We start from the raw sequence: 23,404 nt of genomic DNA, 5'->3' as shown, positions 1-23,404 counted from the left end.
TAGTGTATTGGAGGAAACACTGGATTTAGTCTTGTCCCTGCCTGAATAACTGGACAAATAATTTCATTTTGGGCACTGTCTTTTGTCTGTAACATGAAAGAGACCATATTAAGGTTTCCCAACTGAAACTAGTTTTCATTTCTCTGAAGTTTTGCGATTTCCTTTCACTACCAGTAAGTGCTTACTGTAAAGTTCCTCAGTAAAATAAAGAGGAGGCTACAGTACTCCTATTGACTTTGCACTGGAGGTTCTAGTGTTTTTTCCGGGACACAGAAGAGGCCAGTGGATGGCAAGTGGCTTCCAGATCAATACAGTAACACTGTAAGATTCACTAGTAGATCTCCATGTACTGTCTGGAATCTTGAGGCTTGGACTAAATCACCTCTAAGGTTCCTTCTGGTTCTGGTTCTAACCTGTGTCTAAAACACATGACATCACTGAACAAATATTAATTAAAAGATCAGAAATAACCTGTTTTGGGCAGTAATTTTAAAGCAACATTTATATTAGGTACTGGAGTCTTGAGCCCCTCCTAACCATTGTTGAAGACCAGCTAAGATATTAGCTGAAGGAGAATCTTAAATTTATCATGTTGACACTTTCCTAGTGCTTATCTACTTTTTTGTCCTTTGAAAAAGATGCTATATTTATTCTCTCTGTAACAGCATTTATGCTATCTCATTTGGGGAATTTGAAAGACATGCACAGTTGTTTACTCTTAATGTTAGATGAGTGATGCTAACCATCTTCAAGAGAAGATTTTTTGGTTTTGTCATCTTCTTCCATATCTGGAAATTATAATTGCTTCGTAATATATTCATCAGAAGTGTGCTGTGAACAAAGCACCTAAAAAGGACCAACTCTGGAAATATATCTATGTTAAGGAGGAACTTCTGGCTTAATTAAACTAACCTTGTTAAATTGTCAGAAAGACAAATGAGACATATTTTCCAGTTGGTCATAAATTCTTTTAGGGGTGAAATTGTGAAATTACCTCATGGTAAGATCTCTGTGCCCATGAATAACACCTAGAAATCTCAAAGCTTTTTATTCACTGTCTGAGGAAAGTGGGGAGAGGGATGCCGTGGGAAATGGAATAGCTATCATTCCACAGTTAATAAGTTTGGCAGAGCTAGAAATAGCCTGGATTTCCTTCTAGTGCAATTTTCTGAATGTTTGTCCCTTGGTACCTACCACTTGGACTGGCTACAGTTATACACACACAGTACTTCCTTATGACCTTGCTTTCTAGTTGCAGTTCCACCCTATGTATGTCTTTTTAGCCATTCATTCTCCACTCATCCCACCTAGTGGATTTGTAATGTAGTGTATACCACTTCAGTGCCAGTAGGATGCATGTTATATTAGAAGTTGTATACAAGTCTGGTGTGATGGTCAGTGTAGTATTTGTTTCACCCTTTGCCGCCTTCCCAGGGGACAAACACATTAGGAACCTTGGTGTATTTTTCCATTTCCTTATTGATCAATGTGTCAATAGGAGAGTTTGGTTGAGCAGCAGAATTCAGCCCCATCACTATAGGATTTATCTGGGGCAGGCTATGATATGACCCACACTTTGTTTATGCTTACATTCCGTCCATGTTCTGTGCCAAAGTCACAAAGTGGTGCATGTTATATCTGCATTCATTCACCTCTGTGCTTCAAAAGCAGTCATTTGTATATGACTGGTTTTGAATAACTAATACTTTCCAAGACATTTCCAATCTGTTAGAAGTTCTCAGGATAAGAAGTACAATGTCTTCCAGTAGCTGCTATTTGGTCATATCCTCTAACTTGAGCATGGCAATACAGACAGTCTGAATAAGTCTGAACCTACTGGATAACCTTGAAATATTTGCTCATAGATGACCACCCTATCAAGTGACTTTATTAATTCTTTTCCTTTTTTTGAGGAAGATTAGCCCAGAGCTAACTGCTGCCAGTCCTCCTCTTTTCGCTGAGGAAGACTGGCCCTGAGCTAACATCCATGCCCATCTGCCTCTACTTTATACGTGGGACTCCTGCCACAGCATGGCGTGCCAAGCAGTGCCATGTCCGCAGCTGGGATTGGAACCAGTGAACCCCAGGCCGCCGAGAAGCAGAACGTGTGAACTTAACCACTGTGCCACCGGGCCGGCCCCTCAAGTGACTTTAAAACCATACTTTTGTATAGTACTTTACAATTACCCTATTCTGAGGTATTACCCCCACTTTACACATGAAAAAACTGGCCTACACTAGTTAAAGAAACTCATTGAAACTCAAATAGTCCCATAACTTGAAAAACGTAAGTTAAGTCCTGATTGCCTACTATGTTAAATTGTCAATAACCGGGCACTGAGAAATCCAAGCAGTGTGACCCCCAAACCCATGCTCTTTTTTCTTCTTTGGCTCTTTGTGATAGAAGAAGGGTTCCCTTTAATAAAAAAATATTATTGACTAGGTAATTATGTGGTTCAAAATTCAAAGGGTACAAAAAGATACAGTGAAGAGTTTTTCCCACCCTCGTCCCTCACTGTTCAGTTCCCCTGCCTGGACGTTTTTACTTACCACTTGTCTGTATGTTTTCCCAGAAGTATTTTATGCATATAGAAACACACACATACATATATTCCGTGTTTTTTACTCAAATGGAAGCATGCTATATACATTGTTCTGCACCTTGCTATTCTACTAAATATATTTTAGAGATTGTTCAATAGCAGTCCATACAGAACTTTGTCATTTTTGGGACTGCTGCATAGTTTTCCTTTGAATGAATGTATCACATTCATGGACATATGTTTCCAATATTTTGTTATAAACAATGCTGCATTGAACATTTTATATATATATATATGTATATGTATGTATGTATACACACATACACATACTTGAGGACACACTGTATTGAGGATAATATTCCTAGACACTGAATTGCTGCATTAAAGGGAATGTGCATTTAATTCAATTGTATCCTCAAGTTCCCTTTGGTAGAGGCTTTACCAATTTATGTTCCTACCAGCAATGTACTGAGAGTGTCTATTTTCCCACAATCTCAACAAAACAAGCGTGTTCTCAAACTTGTGGATCTTTACCAATCTAGTAGATGAAAAGTGTTATTTTAGTGTACTTTTTAAAAATAAACTTTATTTTTTAGAACAGTTTTAGATTTACAGAAAAGTTGCATAGTACAGACTTCCATACACCTTCACTCGGTTTCCTTTAGTGTTAACATTTACATAACTCTGGTATACTTGCCACAACTAATGAACCTTATTATTAATGAAAGTGCATCATTTATTCATATTTCCTTAGTTTTTACCTAGGGCCCTTTTTCTGTTCCAGGATCCCATCCAGGATACCACATGACATTAGTCATCACGTCTCCTTTGGTTCCTTTGGTTGTGAAAGGTTCTCAGACTTTCCACGTTTTTTAAGAGTTTTGAGGAGTACAGTTCAGTTATGTTATAGTCCGGGCCTGAATACATATGGATTTGTGATTCTCAGGATAGGAAATACAATGTCTTGTAAAACTCTGTTACAGACAGAGGAGAACCATCAGTGCAAGTGACGTCGTCACACTTGTCTGATCACTGGCTACACTGTGGAGGACGGATCAGAGGCTGGATTGGAAACATCAGGTAGGCCGGGTAAGTCCTTGAAAGCAGAAGCAGGGGGGATGGGGCACATTCAAGAGAAATTAGAAGAGCCAGGTTTGGTGATACTGAATGAGAAAGTCAAGAAGTCGCCTAAGTTTATGAGCTGCATATTTTGCCTTTAACCTCTACGAGAAATTCAAGAGAAATATTTTAACAATTTACAACATACCGGTTACTCCATACGTACTCTCTTTCCGTTTCTTTAGCTCTGCCCTACTACAATTCCCAGAGCCTCGCGCTCCACCACAATCCCCTTAGAGTCTGCCGCGCGGAGTTCTGGGACTTGAAGTCCGCGGCCTATTTACCCAAGTTAGAGATAGGGGCCTGTGGAAACATGAAGAGGTAAGGGCTTGTCTCAGAGGAGGCGGCGAAGGGAGCTCTGTTCGAACTTTTAACTTTTAAAATGGCTTTTATTACTTTGTGTTTGGGGTCTGTCACGTTCTCGGGATGCAGTTTCGTGTGAGCGGGAAGACAAAGGAGGAGGGAGGAGGGGAGACGGGCTGGACAGGCCTGCAGGGTGAAGTTGCGGAAGGGCCGCCGCTGCCTCCGGTTCCCGCCGGCATGCCCTCCCGGCACAGGTCTCTAGGCCACGGCGCCGGCCCCAGGAGCTGGACGGATGCAGTGGCTTCTTCCCGTTTCAGACGGACCCACCCAGGTAAAAGGGTCTTGGCCAACTTGATGCCCAGCGCTGGAGAAACCCAGACGAGCTCCGCCTTGTCCCGCCCTCCCTCCACCTCACCCTCAGAGAGAGGCTCAGGGTGGGCGCGTTTATTTGCAGTGTTTGTGTGCTAAAGAAGACTTGCTCGGGCCCTGAGAGCAGGTAGCGCTTTCAGATCTTAAAGTAAGCAAGTTATAATTTGTTTCTACAAATTTAGAAGGATACAAAGCCGGTTCGATGTATTATGGGAGAAGACTGGCAGCCCTGCGAGCAGTTCCCCCTACTGGTTCTGCAGGAAATAGCAGCTTTAACTTGGCTGGTGATTGTTGAAAGCCCGAGCTTTACAATTACTGACAGTACACAAAGCCTTTTAAAGGATCCTCATTAAATTGGCTTTGTATTCAGTCTGCAAGTAGAATAATCACTCTGGAATAGGGCGGGGCATTTAAAATTCTTACTGATATTATGCTGTCCTGCACTGTCACTTGCTGCATCTTTTAAAAAAACATTTCTGACTTTTCCTGCCTCAAAATGACTTTTAAAAAATGTTTATTATGATATATCTCATACATGCAAAATAATGTATATATATAATTGAAAGAATAATAATAGAAGTCCGTTGTGTACCCCTTCCGGATTGCTTCTTCTCCCTCTCTTCCCCCTGAGGGAACCAGTTGTCCAGAATTTTACACTAATCATTCCCTTGCTTTAAAAAAAAATAGTTTTACTACATATGAATTTATCCCTAAACAAAGTGTTGCTAGTTATATCCATTTTCAACTCTTTATAAATGGACACATTTTTTTTGTGACTTGCTTTTTCTCACTTAACATTTCTTTTTGAGAGTCAAAGCCACTTTAAAAGTAGCAAGAACTGTCAGAATTCTAAATAATACATAAAAATTAAGATACTTAAAAGGAGTTTTTTAAAATCCTGGGCCTAAGCTTTTTCTTAAATTTCCCAGAGTAAGCCTGTGTCTTTCTAGAGCATGAGAATCTTGCTCATAATTATGGGAGATACATCTTCTAGGCCTGCCTCATCATAACCCCAATAGTAAAGGGCTATTTTAGAAGGAAGGTGTGCATTGTGTGTAAGTAGGTATTTGATAAGTAAATGTTTGTGCAATGAATGATAAAGGGCAACAAATAGTTTAGAGAAGTGCCTTTGAACAAATGGGGTCACTAATGGTAGATAATATAGATAAAGAATATATTTTGAGATTTACTGTCTCTTCTACTTTCTGTATCTATTCTTATATCTACTCCAGGGTAAATAGCTGTGTGAAGAGTGATGAGCATGTCCTGGAGGAGTTGGAAACAGAAGGGGAGAGGCAGCTGAAAAGCCTCCTTCAGCATCAACTTGATACCTCTGTCTCCATTGAGGAGTAGGTATTGATTTTGCAAATGGGGAGAGTATTATAGCCCCTCACATCCAGGTGACAGACCCCTCTTAAAGCCTGGATGGAACACTCCTCTCCCACCCGCCTTTTCTTGGCAAACTTCTGCTTATTAGGGATGATTTTGCTTCTGTGTCTCTTCCTCTAGGAAGCCTCCCATATCCCACTAAGTCCGGGCTAGGTGCTTTTCCTATGTTTTCCCTTAACATCAATAGCACTTCTAACCCGATATTATCATTGCCTGTTTACTTGCCTGTCTTCCACTTTTCTTCCACAAAAGCAGAAACCATTTTTATCTCTTCTTTTTGGTGAGGAAGACTGGCCCTGAGCTAACATCTGTTGCCAATCTTCCTCTCTCTCTCTCTCTCTTTTCTTTTTGAGGAAGATTAGCCCTGAGCTAACATCCGCTGCCAATCCTCCTCTTTTTGCTGAGGAAGACTGGCCCTGAGGTAACATCTGTGCCCCTCTTCCTCTACTTTATATGTGGGACGCCTACCGCAGCATGGCTTGATAAACAGTGCATAGGTTCATACCTGGGATCTGAACCAGTGAACCCTGGGCCCCCAAAGTGGAGCTCAAGAACCTAACTGCTACGTCATTGGGCCGGCCCCTCATTTTTATCTTTTTCATTGTTAAATCCTCGGTACCTAGCACCGTATCTGATGCATAATAGGTATTCAATAAATAAATATTTGATTCAGTCATTTATTAGTCCTGGAAGAAAGGACTATTGACTGAGTTCCATATCGTTACAGTGGTGCTTCAGCTTAGAAGTGGGACATGAGAGAGAAATTGTTGATGAGTTTCATTGTGCCTGTTTTAATAGTGAGCCCCTTTTCTTTAAATTATGGTAGCTGGAAGCTTTTCTTACTCTCTTCCTGCTTCTTTTGCAGATGTGTGTCTAAGAAAGAGAGCTTTGCTCCTGGTACTATGTACAAGCCCTTTGGAAAGGAAGCAGCTGGCACGATGACTTTGTCCCAGTTCCAGACACTGCATGAGAAGGACCAGGAAACTGCTTCTCTCAGGGAGCTAGGGCTCAATGAAACAGAAATCTTGATCTGGAAGAGCCATGTTTCAGGTGAAAAGGTGAGTGGGGCAATTTTTTTCTGGAGATTAAGGAGCAGGAGCTCTTCATTTGGCACCGAGAACCTGTTCATTTTTAGTTCTCACAAAACTGAGCTTTGTGTCTGAATCTTTGGTTTCTAGGATAGGGACCTTGGTAAAAGGAGAAGCTCTTCGTTGACTTGTTAGCTAACACATCTATAAGCGATCATTTCTGGGCCCTGACCATCTTCTCTCTTATTTGAGGCATCATATCTTTACTTTCAGGCCATGTCTTCTATGATATATGCCATCTCATTTCTCTGGTTTCAGAGGACAAGACTGAGGGCGACCCCTGAAGCAATACAGAACCGTCTTCAAGATATTGAAGAAAGGATCTCGGAGCGTCAGCGCATCCTTTGCCTGCCACAGAGATTTGCAAAGAGCAAACAGCTGACCCGGCGAGAAATGGAAATAGAAAAGTCTTTATTTCAGGGAGCTGATCGTCACTCCTTCCTCAAAGCTCTTTATTACCAAGGTATGTGATCGCCAATGACTTTGATGTATTCTTTCCCTGAGAGAAAGATCTAACATCAAGGCATTAACTATGAAGAGTTAGTGAAGGGAGTAGGGAAAAGATGAACTATCACTACTCTTGAGCAATGTGTAGTCCCATGAGAGACACAGATATGTACATAGTTAGTTGCAGTGCCCCATGGAAATTGCCATTGTAGAGATGTGAATAAATGCTGAGGGATCACAGAACATAAAACATCTGAGTCTAGTTGGGAGAGTCAGGAGTTGACATTTGTACTAAGTCTTGACAGATCAACAGACATTTGTCAGGTAAATAAGGGGGAGAGATAGTACAGATAGTAGGTGAATAGGAGCAGCGTTGTGAAAGGACCTGGTGTGTCTAGAGAACAACAAAAAGTTCAGTGTGGCAGAAAGTATAGGACGTGGCAGGGAATGACAGGAGATGACACTGGAACGGTAGATGAGGCTAGATTGTGAAGGGTCTTTAGGCTGAACTATAAATTAGCACAAAATATATAGATAAATGGTATGTGTCCTAACTAGAAAGAGTTAGTTTAACAGATAAGTTTTGCTAGGCACTGTGGAAGGTGCACAGTTTAAGAAATGGTTCCTGACTTTGTGTCAATTACAGTCTGGTTGGAGAGAGAAGCATCTAACACTTTGTAGTAATGCTAGATACAGTTGTTAAGTGCTGTTCAGAGGAGGGAAAGGCCACTGTGCATTGGCATGACTGAAGAAGGTCTCTCAGAGGAGGTAAGATTTAAATGTTCTTTTAACACTGCGTATTCTTTAGGAAGGAGAGGGAAAGGCGTTTCAGTTATAGCAGATGTTGTGAACAGTATGGTGCGTTTGGGGGGTTGGGAGAGACACGGTTACAAAGGTAGCTAACAAAATTTTGAACTTTATTTGGTGGGTAATATAGACCTATGCAGAGTTAGTCAGTCAGTTTAGATATGGTTAAAGGTTTTTGAGCCAGGAGTAACATGATAAAAGCAGTATTTGAAAATTGTTAATCTGGTGGCCAATAAATAGGTTGAGAGAGAGGAGGAACTGGAAGCAGGGAGAATGATTTTGGGGATATTACAGTTACTTAGGCATGAAGATTTGGACTAGAATGATGACAGTGGAATTGAAAAGAGTGGTGGGTATGGTTATAAGAGACATTACAAAGGCAGAATTGGTAATACTTGTTGACTGAGAATGAAGGCGGGGGGGTCAATGGAGAGGAATGTGTCAAAGATAACCTAGATGTCTCAAGGCTGTGTGACTTAATTGGTAAAATTAAGAAAGCCTTTATGGGGAAATTTTGAGGAAAGATGATGAGTTTGATTTTAAACATGTTGAGTTTGTGAGAATGGCAGGATCGTTAAATGCAGGTATTGAGGAGGCAGTTGGAAATGCTGCTGTGAAGCTCACGGGCAAGGTCAGAACTAGGTATATAGAATTGGGAATCATCTATGCTTAGATGATGTGTAAAGCCATGAGAATGTATGAATTATTTGTTAGAGACAGACAGACCAGAGACAAGAAAGAACAGTGGTGAAGGAAGGAAAAGAACAAGTGAACAGCCTTTTGTGAAGAGACATTATAGCCTACAGATTAAGAACATGGGCTGCGGAGGCAGACTGCTGGGAAAATTCCGGCTCCCCCATGTACTAGGTAGAAGATGTTGGGCAAGTTACCACTCTTTGCTTCAGTTTCTTCATCCGTAAAATGAGGATATTAATAGTAACTGTGTTATAGGGTCGTTAGGAGGATTAAGTGAGGTAATACATGTAAACCACTTAGAGCAGTTACCTAGTATTTGGGGAGGTGGGTGGTGTATGAATCTGTTCTGTTTCCTATCTTTGAAACTCCTTGCTTTAAACCTTCACAGCATACCACAAAAAGACAAGTGCAGACAAGTACATGACCTCAATGAAGAGGAAGATAAAATTAGGCACAAAAGGCAAGTCGAGAGTTTTCTTACAGTGTTAGATTTAGGAATGTAACGTAGGGTCCCAGACTTCTAAGTTGAGTGCTTATTTAAATTCCATATTCAGTATATGACAATGTTTGTAGGAAATGATCCAGAGGGAGCATATCATCCTGATATAGACTATTAAAGAGAGGAGTTAGTAGAAGTTGTAAAGATTTACATTTAGTGTTGTTGATTTTTTTCTCTATACCTTTAAGTTATTGTACCAGACATGAAATATCCTTAATGAATTTTAGATCCTATTTCACAACTAATTCTGAAGATTTTTATTAATCATTAAAGTTTAGCTATTGATGATGATGATGATGATATAATAGCTAGTATTTTATTTTTGATATGAACTTACAGTAAAATTGCCTGGGGGTTTTTTTGGTGTAGAATACTGTGAATTGTAAATCATGTAGATTCATGTAACCACCACCACAATCAGGATAGAGAACAGCTCCATCACCCTAAAACTTCCTCATACTATCCATTGATAGTCACCCTCAACTCCACCCATAATCTCTGGCAGTCACTGATCCATTCTCCATCACTGTAGTTTTGTCTTTTAGAGAATGTCATATAAATGGGATCATACAATATGTAATCTTTTGAGAGTGGCTTCTTTCATTCAGCGTAATGACTTTGAGATTCATCCAGGTTGTTGTCAGTAGTTCATGTTTCATTGTATGGATCTTACAAGCTTTCTTTGTCCATTCTCCCACTGAAGTGCATTTAGGCTATTTCCAGGTTATGGAGATTATGAATAATACTGATATGAACATTGTTGTACAGGTTTTTGTGTGAACATAAATTTTTATTTCTCGAAGGTAAATATCTAGGAGTGAGATTACTGGGTCATATGGTAAGTGTTTGCTTAACTTTATAAGAAACTGCCAAACCATTTTCCAGAGTGGCTGAACCATTTTGCATTCCCACCAGCAATGTATGAGAGTTCTAGTTGCTCTGCATCTTTGTCAGCATTTGGCATTGTTGATATTTATTTTAGTTATTTCAGTAGCTGTGAAGTGGTATCTCATTGTAGTTTTAATTTGCATTTCGTTAATGGCTAATGATGTTCAACATCTTTTCACATGCTTATTTGCCATCCTTATATCCTGTTTGCTGAAGTGTCTGTTCATATCTTTTTCTGTGTTTTAATTGGGTTGTTTATTTTCTTCTTGATGACCTTTGAGAGTTCTTTATATATTCTAAATGCAATTCTCTGTTGGCTATCTGATTTGCAAATATTTTATACCAGTCTATAGCTTGTTTTTTCATTCTCTTAACAGTGTCTTTTGCAGAGCAAACTTTTTTTTATTGTGGTAAAATATTCTTTACATAAAATTGACCATTTTAAACATTTTTTAAGTGTACAGTTCTGTGGCATTAAGTATATTCACACTATTATGCAGCCATCATCACCATCCATCTCCAGAACTTGTTCATCTTCCCAAACTGAAACTCTGTGCCCATTAAACATTAACTCCCCATTCCGCCCTTCACTCAGCCCCTGGCAGCCACCATTCTACTTTCTGTCTCTATGAAGTTGACTACTGTAGGTACCTCATATAAGTGGAATCATACAGTATTTGGCCTTTTATGACTGGGTTGTTTCACTTACCATAATGTCTTCAAGGTCATCCACATTGTAGTATGTGTCAGAATTTCTTTCCTTTTTAAAGCTGAATAATATTCCATTGTATGTATCTACCACATGTAGTTTATCTACTCATCTGTCAGTGGACACTTGTGTTGCTTCTAACTTTTGGCCATTGTGAATAATGCTGCCATGATCTGGATGTACAAGCATCTGTTCAAGTCCTTGCTTTCAGTTCTCAGTTCTTTTGAGTATATACCCAGAAGTGGAATTGCTGCATCATATGGTAATTCTATGTTTAATATTTTGAGGAACCACCATACTGGTTTCCATAGAGGTTGCACCATTTTACATACCCACCAGCAAAGCACAGGGATTTCAGTTTCTCCACACCCTTGCCAAAACTTATTTTCTTTTTTCTAATAGCCATGCTAATGAGTGCAAAGTAGTATCTCATTGTGGTTTTGATTTGCATTTCCCTAATGACTAATGATGTTGAGTATCTTATGATGTGCTTATTGACCATTTGTATATCTTTGGAGAAATGTCTATTTAAGTCCTTTGCCCATTTTTAAATGGATTGTTTATTTATTTGTTGTCAAGTTGTGGACTTTTTAAAATACATTCTGGATATTGATCCCTTATTAAATATATGATTTACAAATATTTTCTCCCATTCCATGGGTTGCTTTTTCACTCTGTTGATATTGTCCTTTGAGGCACAAAAGTTATTTTTGATGAAGTCAAATTTGTCAATTTTTTCATTTATTATCAGTGCTTTTGGTGTCATATCCAATAAATCACTGCCAAATTTAATGTCGTAAAGCCTTCTCCTATGTTATCTTATGAGAGTTTTATAGTTTTAGCTCTTATGTTTAGGTATTTCGTCCCTTTTGAGTTAATTTTTGTATATGGCATAACGTAAGGGTCCAGCTTCAATTTTTGCACATTGATATCCAGTTTTCACAGTACTACTTGTTGAAAAGACTGTCCTTTCCCCATTGAATGATCTTGACAACCTTCTTGAAAGTCTTGACCATAAATATGAGAGTCTGTTTCTAGGTAATCCCTTCTATTCCATTGGGATATATGTCTTTATGCCAGTACCACACTGCTTTAATTACTGTAGATTTGTAGTAAGTTTTGAAATCAGCAAGTGTGAGACCTCTAACTTTGTTCTTTTTCAAGATTGTTTTTACTATTTGGGGTCCCTCGAGATACCATGTGAATTCTAGGATGGATTTTTCTATTTCTGCAAAAATCGTCATTGGGATTTTGATAGGGATTACCTTGAATCTGTAGATCACTTTGGGTAGTATTGACATTTTAGCAATATTAAGCCTTAAATGTATGAACAAAGGACATCTTTGCAGTTATTTGTGTCTTTAATTTCTTTCAGCAACATTTTGTAGTTTTCAATGTAGAAGGTTTTTGCCTCAGAGCAAATGTTTTAATTTTGATGCAATCCAGGTTATCAGTTTTTCTTTCATGGATTATGCTTTTTTTTCATGTCCAAGAATTCTTTGTCTAACACCAGATTATGAAAAAGATTTTTTCCTTTGCTTTCTTCTAACAGTTTTGTAGATGTATATTTTAAATTTAAATGATCTACAATCCATTTGACTTCATGTTTATATAATGTTTGAGGTATAGCTTAAGGTTCACTTTTTTGCCTACGAATGTCCAATTGTTCCAGCACCAATTGTTGAAGAGTATTCCTTCTCAATTTACTTGCCTTTGCATTTTTGTCAGAAATCAATTGGCTATATATTTATGTTAATAATTAACATCATAATTAATGACAAAAGATTGAAATCTTCCCCCCAATCTCAGGAATAAGCCAAAAATGTCCACTCTCACCACTTCATTCACAGTGGAATGAAATTAGAAATCAATAATAGAAAGACATTTAGAAATTTACAAATATTAAACAACACCCTACTGAATAACCAGTAGATCAAAAATAAGTCACAGGGGACGTTAGAACATACTTTGAGATGAATGAAAACAAAACTTAACATCCAAAACTCATGGAATGCAGTAAAAGCAGTGCTTAGGGGGATATTTTTAGCTGTAAATGCTCATATTAATAAGAAAGATCTCAAATTAATAACCAAAACTTCTACCTTAAGAAAATATAGAAATTTGTCCAAACCTATAGAATGTACAATACCACAAGTGAACTATAATATAAACTATAGATTTGGGGTAATTATGATATGTCAGTGTAGGTTCATCAATTGTAACAAATGTTCCACTCTGATAGGGAATAATGGGGGAGACTGTGTATGTGTGGTGGCAGAAGATATCTGGGAAATCTCTGTACCTTCCCCTCGGTTTGGCTGTGAACTTATAACTGCTCTAAAAGAAAGTCTTAATAGAAAAAAAGAAACTATAAAAAGAAGAGCAAACTAAACCCACATCAAGCTAAAGGAAGGAAATAAAGATTAGAGCAAAAATAAATGAAATAGAGAATTAAAAAATAGAGAAAATCAACAAAACCAAAAGTTGGTTCTTTGGAAAGATCAACAAAGTTTGTAGTCCTTTAGCTAGACTTACCAAGGAAAAAAGAAGGCTCAAATTTCTTATCCCCTGCTCTATTTTGCTTCCTTTTTACGTGGAATATCTTTTTCCATCCTCTTACTTTCAGCCTCTTTTTTTTTTTTAATCTAAAGTGTATCTCTTGTAGACAGCAAACATCATATTTTCTTTTTTTAATCCATTCTTCCAATTAAATAAAGTGTTTGGTTCATTTAAATTTAATGTATTTAATTGGAGTCTTGATAATGTAGGATTTACATGTCATTTTGCTATTTGTTTTCTGTATGTCTTGTATCTTTTTTGTTCCTCTATTACTCTATTTGTTCTTTCATGTTAATTAGGTTTTTCCAGTGTATCATTTTAATTAACTTGTTGCTTCTTTTACTTTTTTTTTTGAGTTATTCTCTTAGTAGTTGCCCTGGGGATTATAATGAACATCTTAGCTTAAACAAACTAGTTTGTATTAATACCAGCTTAATTTCAATAATATTCAAAAACTTTTTTCTGTTTAGCTCTGTTTTCTCCTTCCTCCTTTATTCTATTATTGTCATACAAATTATATCTTTATAGATTTTAAGCCCATCAACACAGTTTTATAATTATTGTGTTATGCAGTTATCTTTTAAGTTAGATAGGATAAGAAAAATAGTTGCAAAAACAAATACATTTATACTGTCTTATGTTTACCTGTATAGTCAACTTTACTAATGTTCTTTCTTTGTGTGGATTTGAGCCCATTTATTTTAGCCTGAAGGATTCCCTATAGTTTTTCTCATAAGACAGGCCTTCTGGTGATGAATTCTCTCAGTCTATGTTAATCTTGGAATGTCTTAATTTCTCCTTTAGTTTTAAAATATAGTTTTTTACCAGACATTGAATTTTTGGTTGGCAGTCTTTCAACACATCAAATATGTCATCTCACTGCCTTCTGGCCCCTATAGTTTCCATTGAGATGTCAACTGTTAACATTATTTAGGACCCCTTGTCCATGATGAGTCTCTTCTCTTGCACTGCTTTTGTTACTGAACCTGGTTCATTTTGCCCATCGCATGAAAAGCCAATCACTGAGACAACGAGTTTGCAGCAGAGAAAGGGTTTATTCCTAAGGCAGCCAATCGAGGAGATGGGAAAACAAATCTCAACTCTACCTCCCTGAAAATGGGGATTAGGGACGTTTATGGTATAAACTGGGAGGATGGTCTGAAGTCTGGAGATAGATGATTGGAGGTAAGGAATCAATGATCTACACAAGCATCGTCAAGCTTCATGGCTCTTCCTAGTATGCGTGTTCACAAAATAGCTGTGTTAGCATGAGCTGAGCATGGAGTTCTCAGCTCCCTGATGTCAGGAGGTCACCTATCAGACACCTATTCAGGCCCAGTTGTTGGGTTGGTGGTTTCAACCAGCCTGAACTGGATAGGGGTCAACTCTTAATTCCTGAAAAACAACTGAGGCACCTGTTACCATGGTGACTTAAGTGTCAGAGGTGTTATCTATGAGGGTGTATTTTAGTAGTGTGTTATCTAACTACTTTCGCAAACAGACAACTGTGTGTAGTTAAAGCAAGTTGGATCCTGGTTTCACTTTCAAGATTAATTCTTCATCTTTTGTTTCTGACAATTGACTACATCTCTCAATGTCTCTTTGGAAAGACTCCGGGTAGGTCTCTTTGAGTTTGTCCTACTTGGACTCTGTCAAGATTCTATGATGTGTAGATTAATGTTTTTCATCAATTTGGAGAAGTTTTCAGCCATAAATTTTCAAATATTCTTTTGCCCTTCCTCTCCTTCTTCTGAGATTGCCATTATGCATATATTGGTATGCTTGATGGTCTCCCAAAGGCCTCTGAGGCTCTGCTATTTTTTCTTCATTCTTTTTTCTGTTTGCTCCTCAGATTGAGTAATCTTCCTCAGATGAGGTAGTCAACATACCTTCAAGTTTGCTGATTCTTTCTTCTGTCAGCTCAGATCTTCTATTGAGCCCTTCTAGTATATTTTTCATTTGTTATTGTACTTTTCGACTCCAGAATTTCTATTTGGTTTTTTATTATAATTTTTATCTCTGAATTTTTGTTCCCTATTTGGTAAGGCATTCTGAAACGTTCTTTTAGTTCTTTATACGTGGTTTCCTTTTAATTGTTTAAAGAACTTATAATAACTGATTTAAAGTTTTGTCTGAGAAACCCAATGTACTTTCTCAGGAGAGTGTCTATCGACTGTTTCTTTTTTCCTGTCTATGAGCCGTACTTTCCTAGGTTTTTTTGCAATTTCTTTGTCTTAGCACAGGCTGCTCTAATAAGTACCATAGAGTGGGTGGCTTATAAACAACAGAGATTTATTTCTCACAGCTCTAGAGGCTGAAAGTCTGAGATCAGGGTTCCAGCATGATCAGATTCTGGTAAGAACTCTCTTCTGAGTGACAGACTGCTGACTTCTTGTTGGATCTTCATATGGCCAACTGCAGAGACAGGAAGCAATCTCTCTCATGACTCTTATAAGGGCACTAATCCCATTCCTGAAGGCTCCACCCTCATGACCTCATCTGGTCCTAATTACCTCCCAAAGGTCCCCACCTCCTAACCATCACATTGTGTGGTAGAATTTCAACATAAGAATTTTGGGGGGACATAAATATTCAGTCCAGAACAGTCTTGTAATACTTTGGTGAAAATTATACATTTAAAATAATACAATATGACAACTCTGAAAATAGATCCACCTCCCCACCCAGGGTTTGCTGTTGTTGCTATTTGTTTGTTTAGTGACTTTCCTGGACTAATTTTGTAAATTTTGAATTCTTTGTCATGTGCAGCCACTGAAGTCTCTGTTCAGTTAGCATAGTGATCCACTGATGATTGGCGAGAGTTTTCCTTAAATACCCTGAACTGACAAGCCTACCAGCCTTTACTGAGGGTGTATGTGCGCGTGTGTGTATGTATGTGTGTATGTTGAGTCACTCCTTCAATGCTCAGGTAGGCAGTTTACAACTCTGCCTTAGACTTCACTTCCTGCTTGTGCAGAGCCTCGAGGTCAGCCAGAAGTCAGAGATTAGTGACTTCTCAGGCCTTAACTTTCCTGGACATACAGTTAGCCCAGCACATGTTTGTTACCTTCTTAGAGTCCCAGGAATATGTCTGAACTTTTCAAAGCCGCCTGTGGACATCTCATTCCTTATTTTTCTTTCTTTCTTTTTTTATTGTAGTAAGAACACTTAACATGAGATCTACCCACTTAACGCATTTTTAAGTGTACAATCTAGATTATTAACTATAGGCACAATGTTGTACAGCACATCTCTGGACCTCAGTCATCTTGCAAAACTGGAACTTTATAACTGTTGAATACTCACTCCCTCTTTTCTCTTTCCCCCAGCCCCTGGCAGCTGCCATTTCACTCTCTGCTTCTCTGTGTTTGATTACAGTAGTCCCCCTTATCCTTGGGGGATATGTTCCAAGACCCCCAGTGGATGCCTGAAACTACAGATAGTACCAAACCCTGTATATACTATGTTTTTCCTATACATGCATACCTATGATAAAGTTCAATTTATAAATTAGGCATAGTAAGAGGTTAACAACATTAGCTAATAATAAAATAGAACAATTATAAAAATATACTGTAATAAAAGTTATGTGACTGTGCTCTCTCTTTCTCAAATTATCTTATTGTACTGTATTCACCCTTCTTGTTAGGATGTGAGATGACAAAAAGCCTGTGTGACAAGATGATGTGAGGTGAATGACGGACTTAGGCATTGTGATGTAGCATTAGGCTCCTATTGACCTTCTGATGATATGTCAGAAGGAGGATCATCTGCTTCCAGACCACGGTTGACTGCGAGTAATTGAAACTGTAGATTGGGGGGTCTACTGTATTTTATATACCTCATATAATTTGTAGCATGTGGTAGTTATCCTTTTGGGACTGGCTTATTTCACTTAGCATAATGTCTTCAGGGTTCATCTATGTTGTCACATGTGGCAGGATTTTCTTCGTTTTAAGAGTAAATAATAGTCCGTTGTACATAAATACCACATTTTCTTTATTCATCCATCAATGAACATTTAGGTTGTTTCCACATCTTGGTTATCGTGAACAGTGCTGCAATGAATACATGAGTGTAGGTATCTCTTGGAGACCCTGATTTCAATTCTTCTGGATAAATACACAGAAGTGGGATTGCATTATCATATGGTATTTCTAATTTTAATTTTTTGTGGAACCTTCATACTGTTTTCTGTAGTGGTTATACCATTTTACATTCCTACCAAAAGTGTACAAGGGTTCCCATTTTTCCAGATCCTCACCAACACTTATCTTTTGTTTTTTTGATAATAGCTATCCTAACAGTTGTGAGGTGATATCTTATTGTGGTTTTGATTCGTATTTCCCTGATGATTACTGATGTTGAGTACCTTTTCATATACCTATTAGCCATTTGTATATCTTCTTTGGAGAAATGTCTATTCAAATATTTTGCCCATTTTATAATCAGGTTTTGTTTTTATGCCGTTGAGTTGTAGGAGTTCCCTATATGGTTTGGATATTAGCCAATTATCAGATATACAGTTTGCAAATATTTTCTCCCATTCTGTAGTTTAATTCTTTTCACTCTATTAATTATTTCTTTTGCTGTGCAGAAGCTTTTTAGTTTGATGTAGTCCCATTTATCTGTTTTTTCTTTTGTTGCCTTTGCTTTTGGAGTTGTAGCCAAGAAATCATTGCCAAAACTAATGTCAAGATGCTTTTTCCCTATGTTTTCTTCTAGGAGTTTTAGAGTTTCAAATCTTATTTTTAAGTCTTTAATCCATTTTTAATTGACTTTTGTGAATGATGTAAGATAAAAGTCCAGTTTCATTCTTTTGCATGTGGATATCCAATTTTTCCAGTACCATTTGTCATAGGAACTATCACTTTTTTGTATTCCTGGCATTTCTCTCGAAGATCAGTTGACCCTATATGTGTGGGTTCAGTTCTGGGTTCTTTATTCTGTTTCACTGGTCTATGTGTCTGTCTTTACGCCAGTACCATACTGTTCTAATTGCTGTAGCTTTGTAGTATATTTTGAAGTCAGGAAACATCATGCTCATTCCCTATGTTTCTTAAGTTTTTTTGTCAGCTTCTTCTTAGCTCTAACTGGTAATGCCATTTCAAGCAGCTGTGGTGTTAAAGAATCCCCGCTTATTGGTTTTGACAAATGCCCTAGGAATAGCCTGTTTCCACAGAGTGAGATATGTATCAAGTCAAAGACAAGCCCTTGGAGTATAACTTTTCAGTAAGGTAGTAGGCAGGTCAAACTGGGACAGTTCTCTGAGAATGGGGCTTTGGAGGAGCTGCGGAACTACTCTGCTTCCTCTAGTGTCAGCTACGCTGCTGTTTTGAACTACCATGGCTGCGAGATCGTTGGTTTTCAAGGCTGCTGCAAAGCTGAAAAGAGGGAAATGGGATTAGGGAAAGTTGAAATACAACAATTACTGAGACTCAGCTATTTTACTCTAATAATTGTTCTTCATATTTTGGCAAGCCATTTACTTAATTTCCAGACCTATCAAAAGTTTGATTTTGACAATTTTTGCCAGTGTTCTTTTTTTCTTTTTAAAGATTGGCACCTGAGCTAACATCTGTTGCCAATCTTCTTCTTTTTTTTTCCTTCTGCTCCCCAGTGCCCCCCAGTACATCATTGTATGTTCTAGTTGTAGGTCCTTGTGGTTGTGCTATGTGGGACATCGCCTCAGCATGGCCTAATGAGCGGTGCCATGTCTGCGCCCAGGATCCAAACTGCAAAACCCTGGGCCACTGAAGTGGAGCGCACAAACTTAATCACTCGGCCACGGGGCTGGCCCTTGCCAGTGTTTTTTGTTTTTTGCTTTTATGGAGAAGCGGATCTTCAGAGGTCCTTACTCCAACATTCCAGAATTACTTTCTTTCCATTTTAGTTTTATCCTATCTATATTATATATTTCAAAGTGAGTTTCATGTTTTTTAAAAAAATTGAGATTCTTATAGAATGTAGTTTGGTCATTTTTTCACTTCTTTATTGAGTTATCACTTATGTACCATAAAACTCACTCATTTTAAATGTACAATTCAGTGATTTATAGTAAATTTACAGAGTTGGTCAACCATCACCACAATCCAGTTTTAGAACATTTCCGTCACCCCAGAGATTGCTCTCAGTCCCTGTTTCCACTCCCAGCCCAGGCGGCAACTAATCTACTATCTGTCCCTATGGATTTGCCTATTCTGGACATTTCATATAAATGGAATTACATGATGTTCTTTAACTTGACACATGTTTTAATTATGTCTAGAACTAGTACTTTTCCAAGTCCTGAAGGATTTCCCAGTCCTGAGAGACTTTGTGTGGAAACTGAGCATGTCTTCAGCAGTCAGCCAGGCAGTTTACAACTCCATCGCAGCCTTGACTTCACCAGCGCAGACTCAAGATTAGTTGAGGAGAGAGCTTGGAGCTTTTTCAGATCTTTCCTGAGCATGCACAAAGCTCTGGCCATGTGGACAGCCCTGTGCATGTGTGTGGCCATCTAGATTCCTACAAATATGTTGGAGCTTTTCAGAGCCGCCTAAGGATATTTTATTCCCCAGGATTTCCTTCCAAGCTTTTTGGTTAGCCTGTTATTTGTATCAACTCTACCACCTCAGGCAGGGGCAAAATTCAACAACTGCCTCTGACTGTTTTTGACAAAAGTTCTGGGGAACAGGTCTTTTGGCACCGGGTGAGCTTTGAGTCAGGTTGAGTAGAGTGCAGCACGTGGGATCTTTCAGGGAACCACTAGAAGGTCAAGTAATGACAGTTCTCTGGGGATGGTGCTTTGAAGGTGCTCCAACCCCATTCTTTCCTCTCCAGTGCCTGCCAGGCTGCTAGTTTTCGCTGATCTGGGGTCATTGGTTTTCAAGGTTACCATAGACCTGGGAGAAAAGAATGAGAAAGGGCAAGTTAAAATGCCACAAAACTTATTATTCTTGCAGAGACTCAGCTATTTTTCTTGAATAAATGTCCCCCAGCTTGCTGGCAGCCTTTGGTTAATTCCCACAGTTCTGAAAGTTGATTCTGACAGTTTCGCCAGTGTTCTCATTGCTTTTATGGAAGAAAGGATTTTAAGAGGTCCTTACTCTGCCATTTTCACTGATGTCACCTCTCTTAAAGGCATCTTCTGAAGCCTGATAGTTTGTGATGTTGACAAAGTCTAACTTACTGATTTTTTTTTATTTTTTTTATTTATTTTTTTTTTAATTTTTTTTTTAAAGATTTTATTTTTTCCTTTTTCTCCCCAAAGCCCCCCAGTACATAGTTGTATATTCTTCGTTGTGGGTCCTTCTAGTTGTGGCATGTGGGACGCTGCCTCAGCGTGGTTTGATGAGCAGTGTCATGTCCGCGCCCAGGATTCGAACCAACGAAACACTGGGCCGCCTGCAGCGGAGCGCGTGAACTTAACCACTCGGCCACGGGGCCAGCCCCTAACTTACTGATTTTTTTAACGACTTCTGCTTTTGCTCTTGTAGCTAAGATTTCTTTCTAACCCAAGGTCAGAAAGATTTTCTCATGTATATTCTTCTACAAGATTTGTAGTTTTAGCTCATACATTTAGGTCTATAAACCATTTTGAGTTAATTTCTGAATTACATGTGTGGTGTAAGGTTAGGTTGTATTAATCACTTTGCAAATGGGTGTCCAATTGTCCTGGCATCTTTAGTTGAAAAGACTGTCCTTTCCCAATGAAATTTTGTGGAAAATCAATTGATCATAAATGTGAGGATTTTAAACTCCTTCTCTTTATTCTTCTACTCTGTTTACTCTTTCTCTTTACTTTTCAGCAGTTTGATTATGCTGTGTCTGGGCACAGTTTCTTTGTTCTTTTAAATTCTGGGCTTCTCACCTATTCCATCTGCTGCTATGTCCTTTCAGTGCTCCATGCAGTCTTTCTAGGTTTTATAACTGTATTCGGAAGGAGAGGCAGAGTGAGGTGTGCTTTCTTCATCTCACCTGGAAACAGAATTCCTAATAGCTAGTAGTTTTTTAGGGCTTATTTGTACCAGTCCTTGTGCTAAGCATTTTGCACGTGAACTCATATAAACCTTACAAATAGCTCTGAAGGTAGTGTCAGTATTACACCCATTTTACAGGTAACAAAATTGAGCTTCTGAAGGGGATAAGTGACTTTCTCAAGGTCAGTTATTAAATGGCCATGCTTAGGACTTAAATCCAGATCTGTTCTTACATGAAAGTCTGCACCTTGATCCTGACATTTATATATGTAATTTGAAGATTTTTTGGTTTATGAAGTGTGATTTTACTATATTTTGAAATAAACTTTTTTAGGGAATAATACATATCCCATTATCTAACCTTAAATCATTGGGAAAACAACATATATTTTCTCTAGAAATATACTTCCTCTGAAATTTAAACTCCAGGATATTACTCTCTAACCACAACTCTTTTCTTATCCTTTGGACTCTCACAACTTTCTTACACCCATTATACCATGTCTTCAGTCCTGTCGAAATCTCCAATTCCTTGACCTTTTTATTTTCTCCCAAGTTGTCATCCCCTTCCTTTCTCCTCTTACTTCCACGTCTCACTTAGACTCAGTCATCCATTGTTCACCCATGTTCTTGCCAGTGAATCATTCTCCTTGCTTCCTTGTCTGTGTATCATACTCGTACCCACCAAAACCTCAACCCTAGATCAATCCAACTCATTGCCTTCTTTATTTCTGCATGATGGTTTTTGAGCACTACTAGAGAAAAATTGTATAATTTTGTTGATTAGTGCCTCTACAAGCCTCATCTCTGGTATTGTCTAGAGCCTTCTTTCTTGCTCTGCAGTCTCTCTCCTAATACTTGATCAGCTCTGTATTTCATTCCTTGTTAATACTATTTTAGGTCTTTATTACTTTTTCCTGTCCTACTTTTTCATTAATTTTAGCAGATAGTCTTCCTTCCTATTTCAAAAGAAACACTGCCGTTGACAGGAACCTTCATCCACTTTCTGCCTGACTCTCTGCTAACTTCTGCATCCTAACTCTCATTTCTTCCATCTCAGCTCAGTGCTAGGGATGTCTTTCCTGCCTAAGGTTAAACTTTACACCTTTGTGCTGGATCCTATCCCTCTTATCTCCCCAGGGACTTCAGTCAGTTACCCCTAGTATTGCTTTTGTCCTTTCAGGATTTTAACATGATTTGTACCATTTGCCAATTTCCATGATGTACATACTCCTACCATGAACTATCTTTAAAAAATGGTAAAGGGGCTGGCCCCGTGGCCGAGTGGTTAAGTTCGCGCACTCCGCTGCAGGCGGCCCAGTGCTTCGTTGGTTCGAATCCTGGGCGCGGACATGGCACTGCTCATCAAACCACGCTGAGGCAGCATCCCACATGCCACAACTAGAAGGACCCACAATGAAGAATATACAACTATGTACCGGGGAACTTTGGGGATAAAAAGGAAAAAATAAAATATTTTTTTAAAAAAATGGTAAAAACAGGGGCTGGCCCCGTGGCCGAGTGGTTAAGTTCGTGTGCTCCGCTGCAGGCGGCCCAGTGTTTCGTTGGTTCGAATCCTGGGCGCGGACATGGTACTGCTCATCAAACCACGCTGAGGCAGCGCCCCACATGCCACAACTAGAAGGACCCACAACGAAGAATATACAACTGTGTACCGGAGGGCTTTGGGGAGAAAAAGGAAAAAAAATAAAATCTTTAAAAAAAAATGGTAAAAACAAAAAATGCCCTTCAGTTTTTCAGCTCCTTAAGCAAACAATGCGTTTAGAACTCTCTCCCTTCACAATATACCATAATAAGTAACAACTGGTTTAAACAATGAAGTATAAAAATCAAAGCCTTAAAAAGGATAAGATTAAGTACATATGTTTATGTTTTTTGATATCCAAATGGGAAAAGATTTTTTTCCAATCTTTAGTGAAAATTTTCAAACACACAGAAAAGTTAAAAGAATTTTATCACAACCACTTATTATATTGCCAACTATATTCTACCATTAATATTTTACT

General features: G+C 38.5%; 1 protein-coding gene across 4 annotated transcripts in view; it reads left to right on the top strand.

Annotated features, from left to right (window-relative positions):
• Positions 1-3,803: 3,803 nt before the first annotated feature.
• Positions 3,804-23,404, top strand: part of RBM41 (RNA binding motif protein 41) — a 62,379-nt gene continuing 42,778 nt past the window's right edge. Inside the window, exons 1-5 of one of the 4 annotated variants that reach the window (XM_023634190.2) lie at positions 3,804-3,983; positions 5,567-5,683; positions 6,589-6,781; positions 7,070-7,274; positions 9,150-9,221. In XM_023634190.2, the coding sequence (XP_023489958.1) occupies positions 3,976-3,983; positions 5,567-5,683; positions 6,589-6,781; positions 7,070-7,274; positions 9,150-9,221 (595 nt within the window). In that variant the 5' untranslated portion in view covers positions 3,804-3,975. Of the gene's footprint in view, positions 4,297-5,566; positions 5,684-6,588; positions 6,782-7,069; positions 7,275-9,149; positions 9,222-23,404 lie in introns of all 4 variants that reach the window. The other 3 variants (XM_023634191.2, XM_001492804.6, XM_070257967.1) reach the window with 3 other exon arrangements.

Source organism: Equus caballus, chromosome X (genome assembly GCF_041296265.1).
Source record: "Equus caballus isolate H_3958 breed thoroughbred chromosome X, TB-T2T, whole genome shotgun sequence".
Lineage (NCBI taxonomy): Eukaryota > Metazoa > Chordata > Mammalia > Perissodactyla > Equidae > Equus > Equus caballus.
This window is presented reverse-complemented; position numbering and strand designations above follow the sequence as displayed.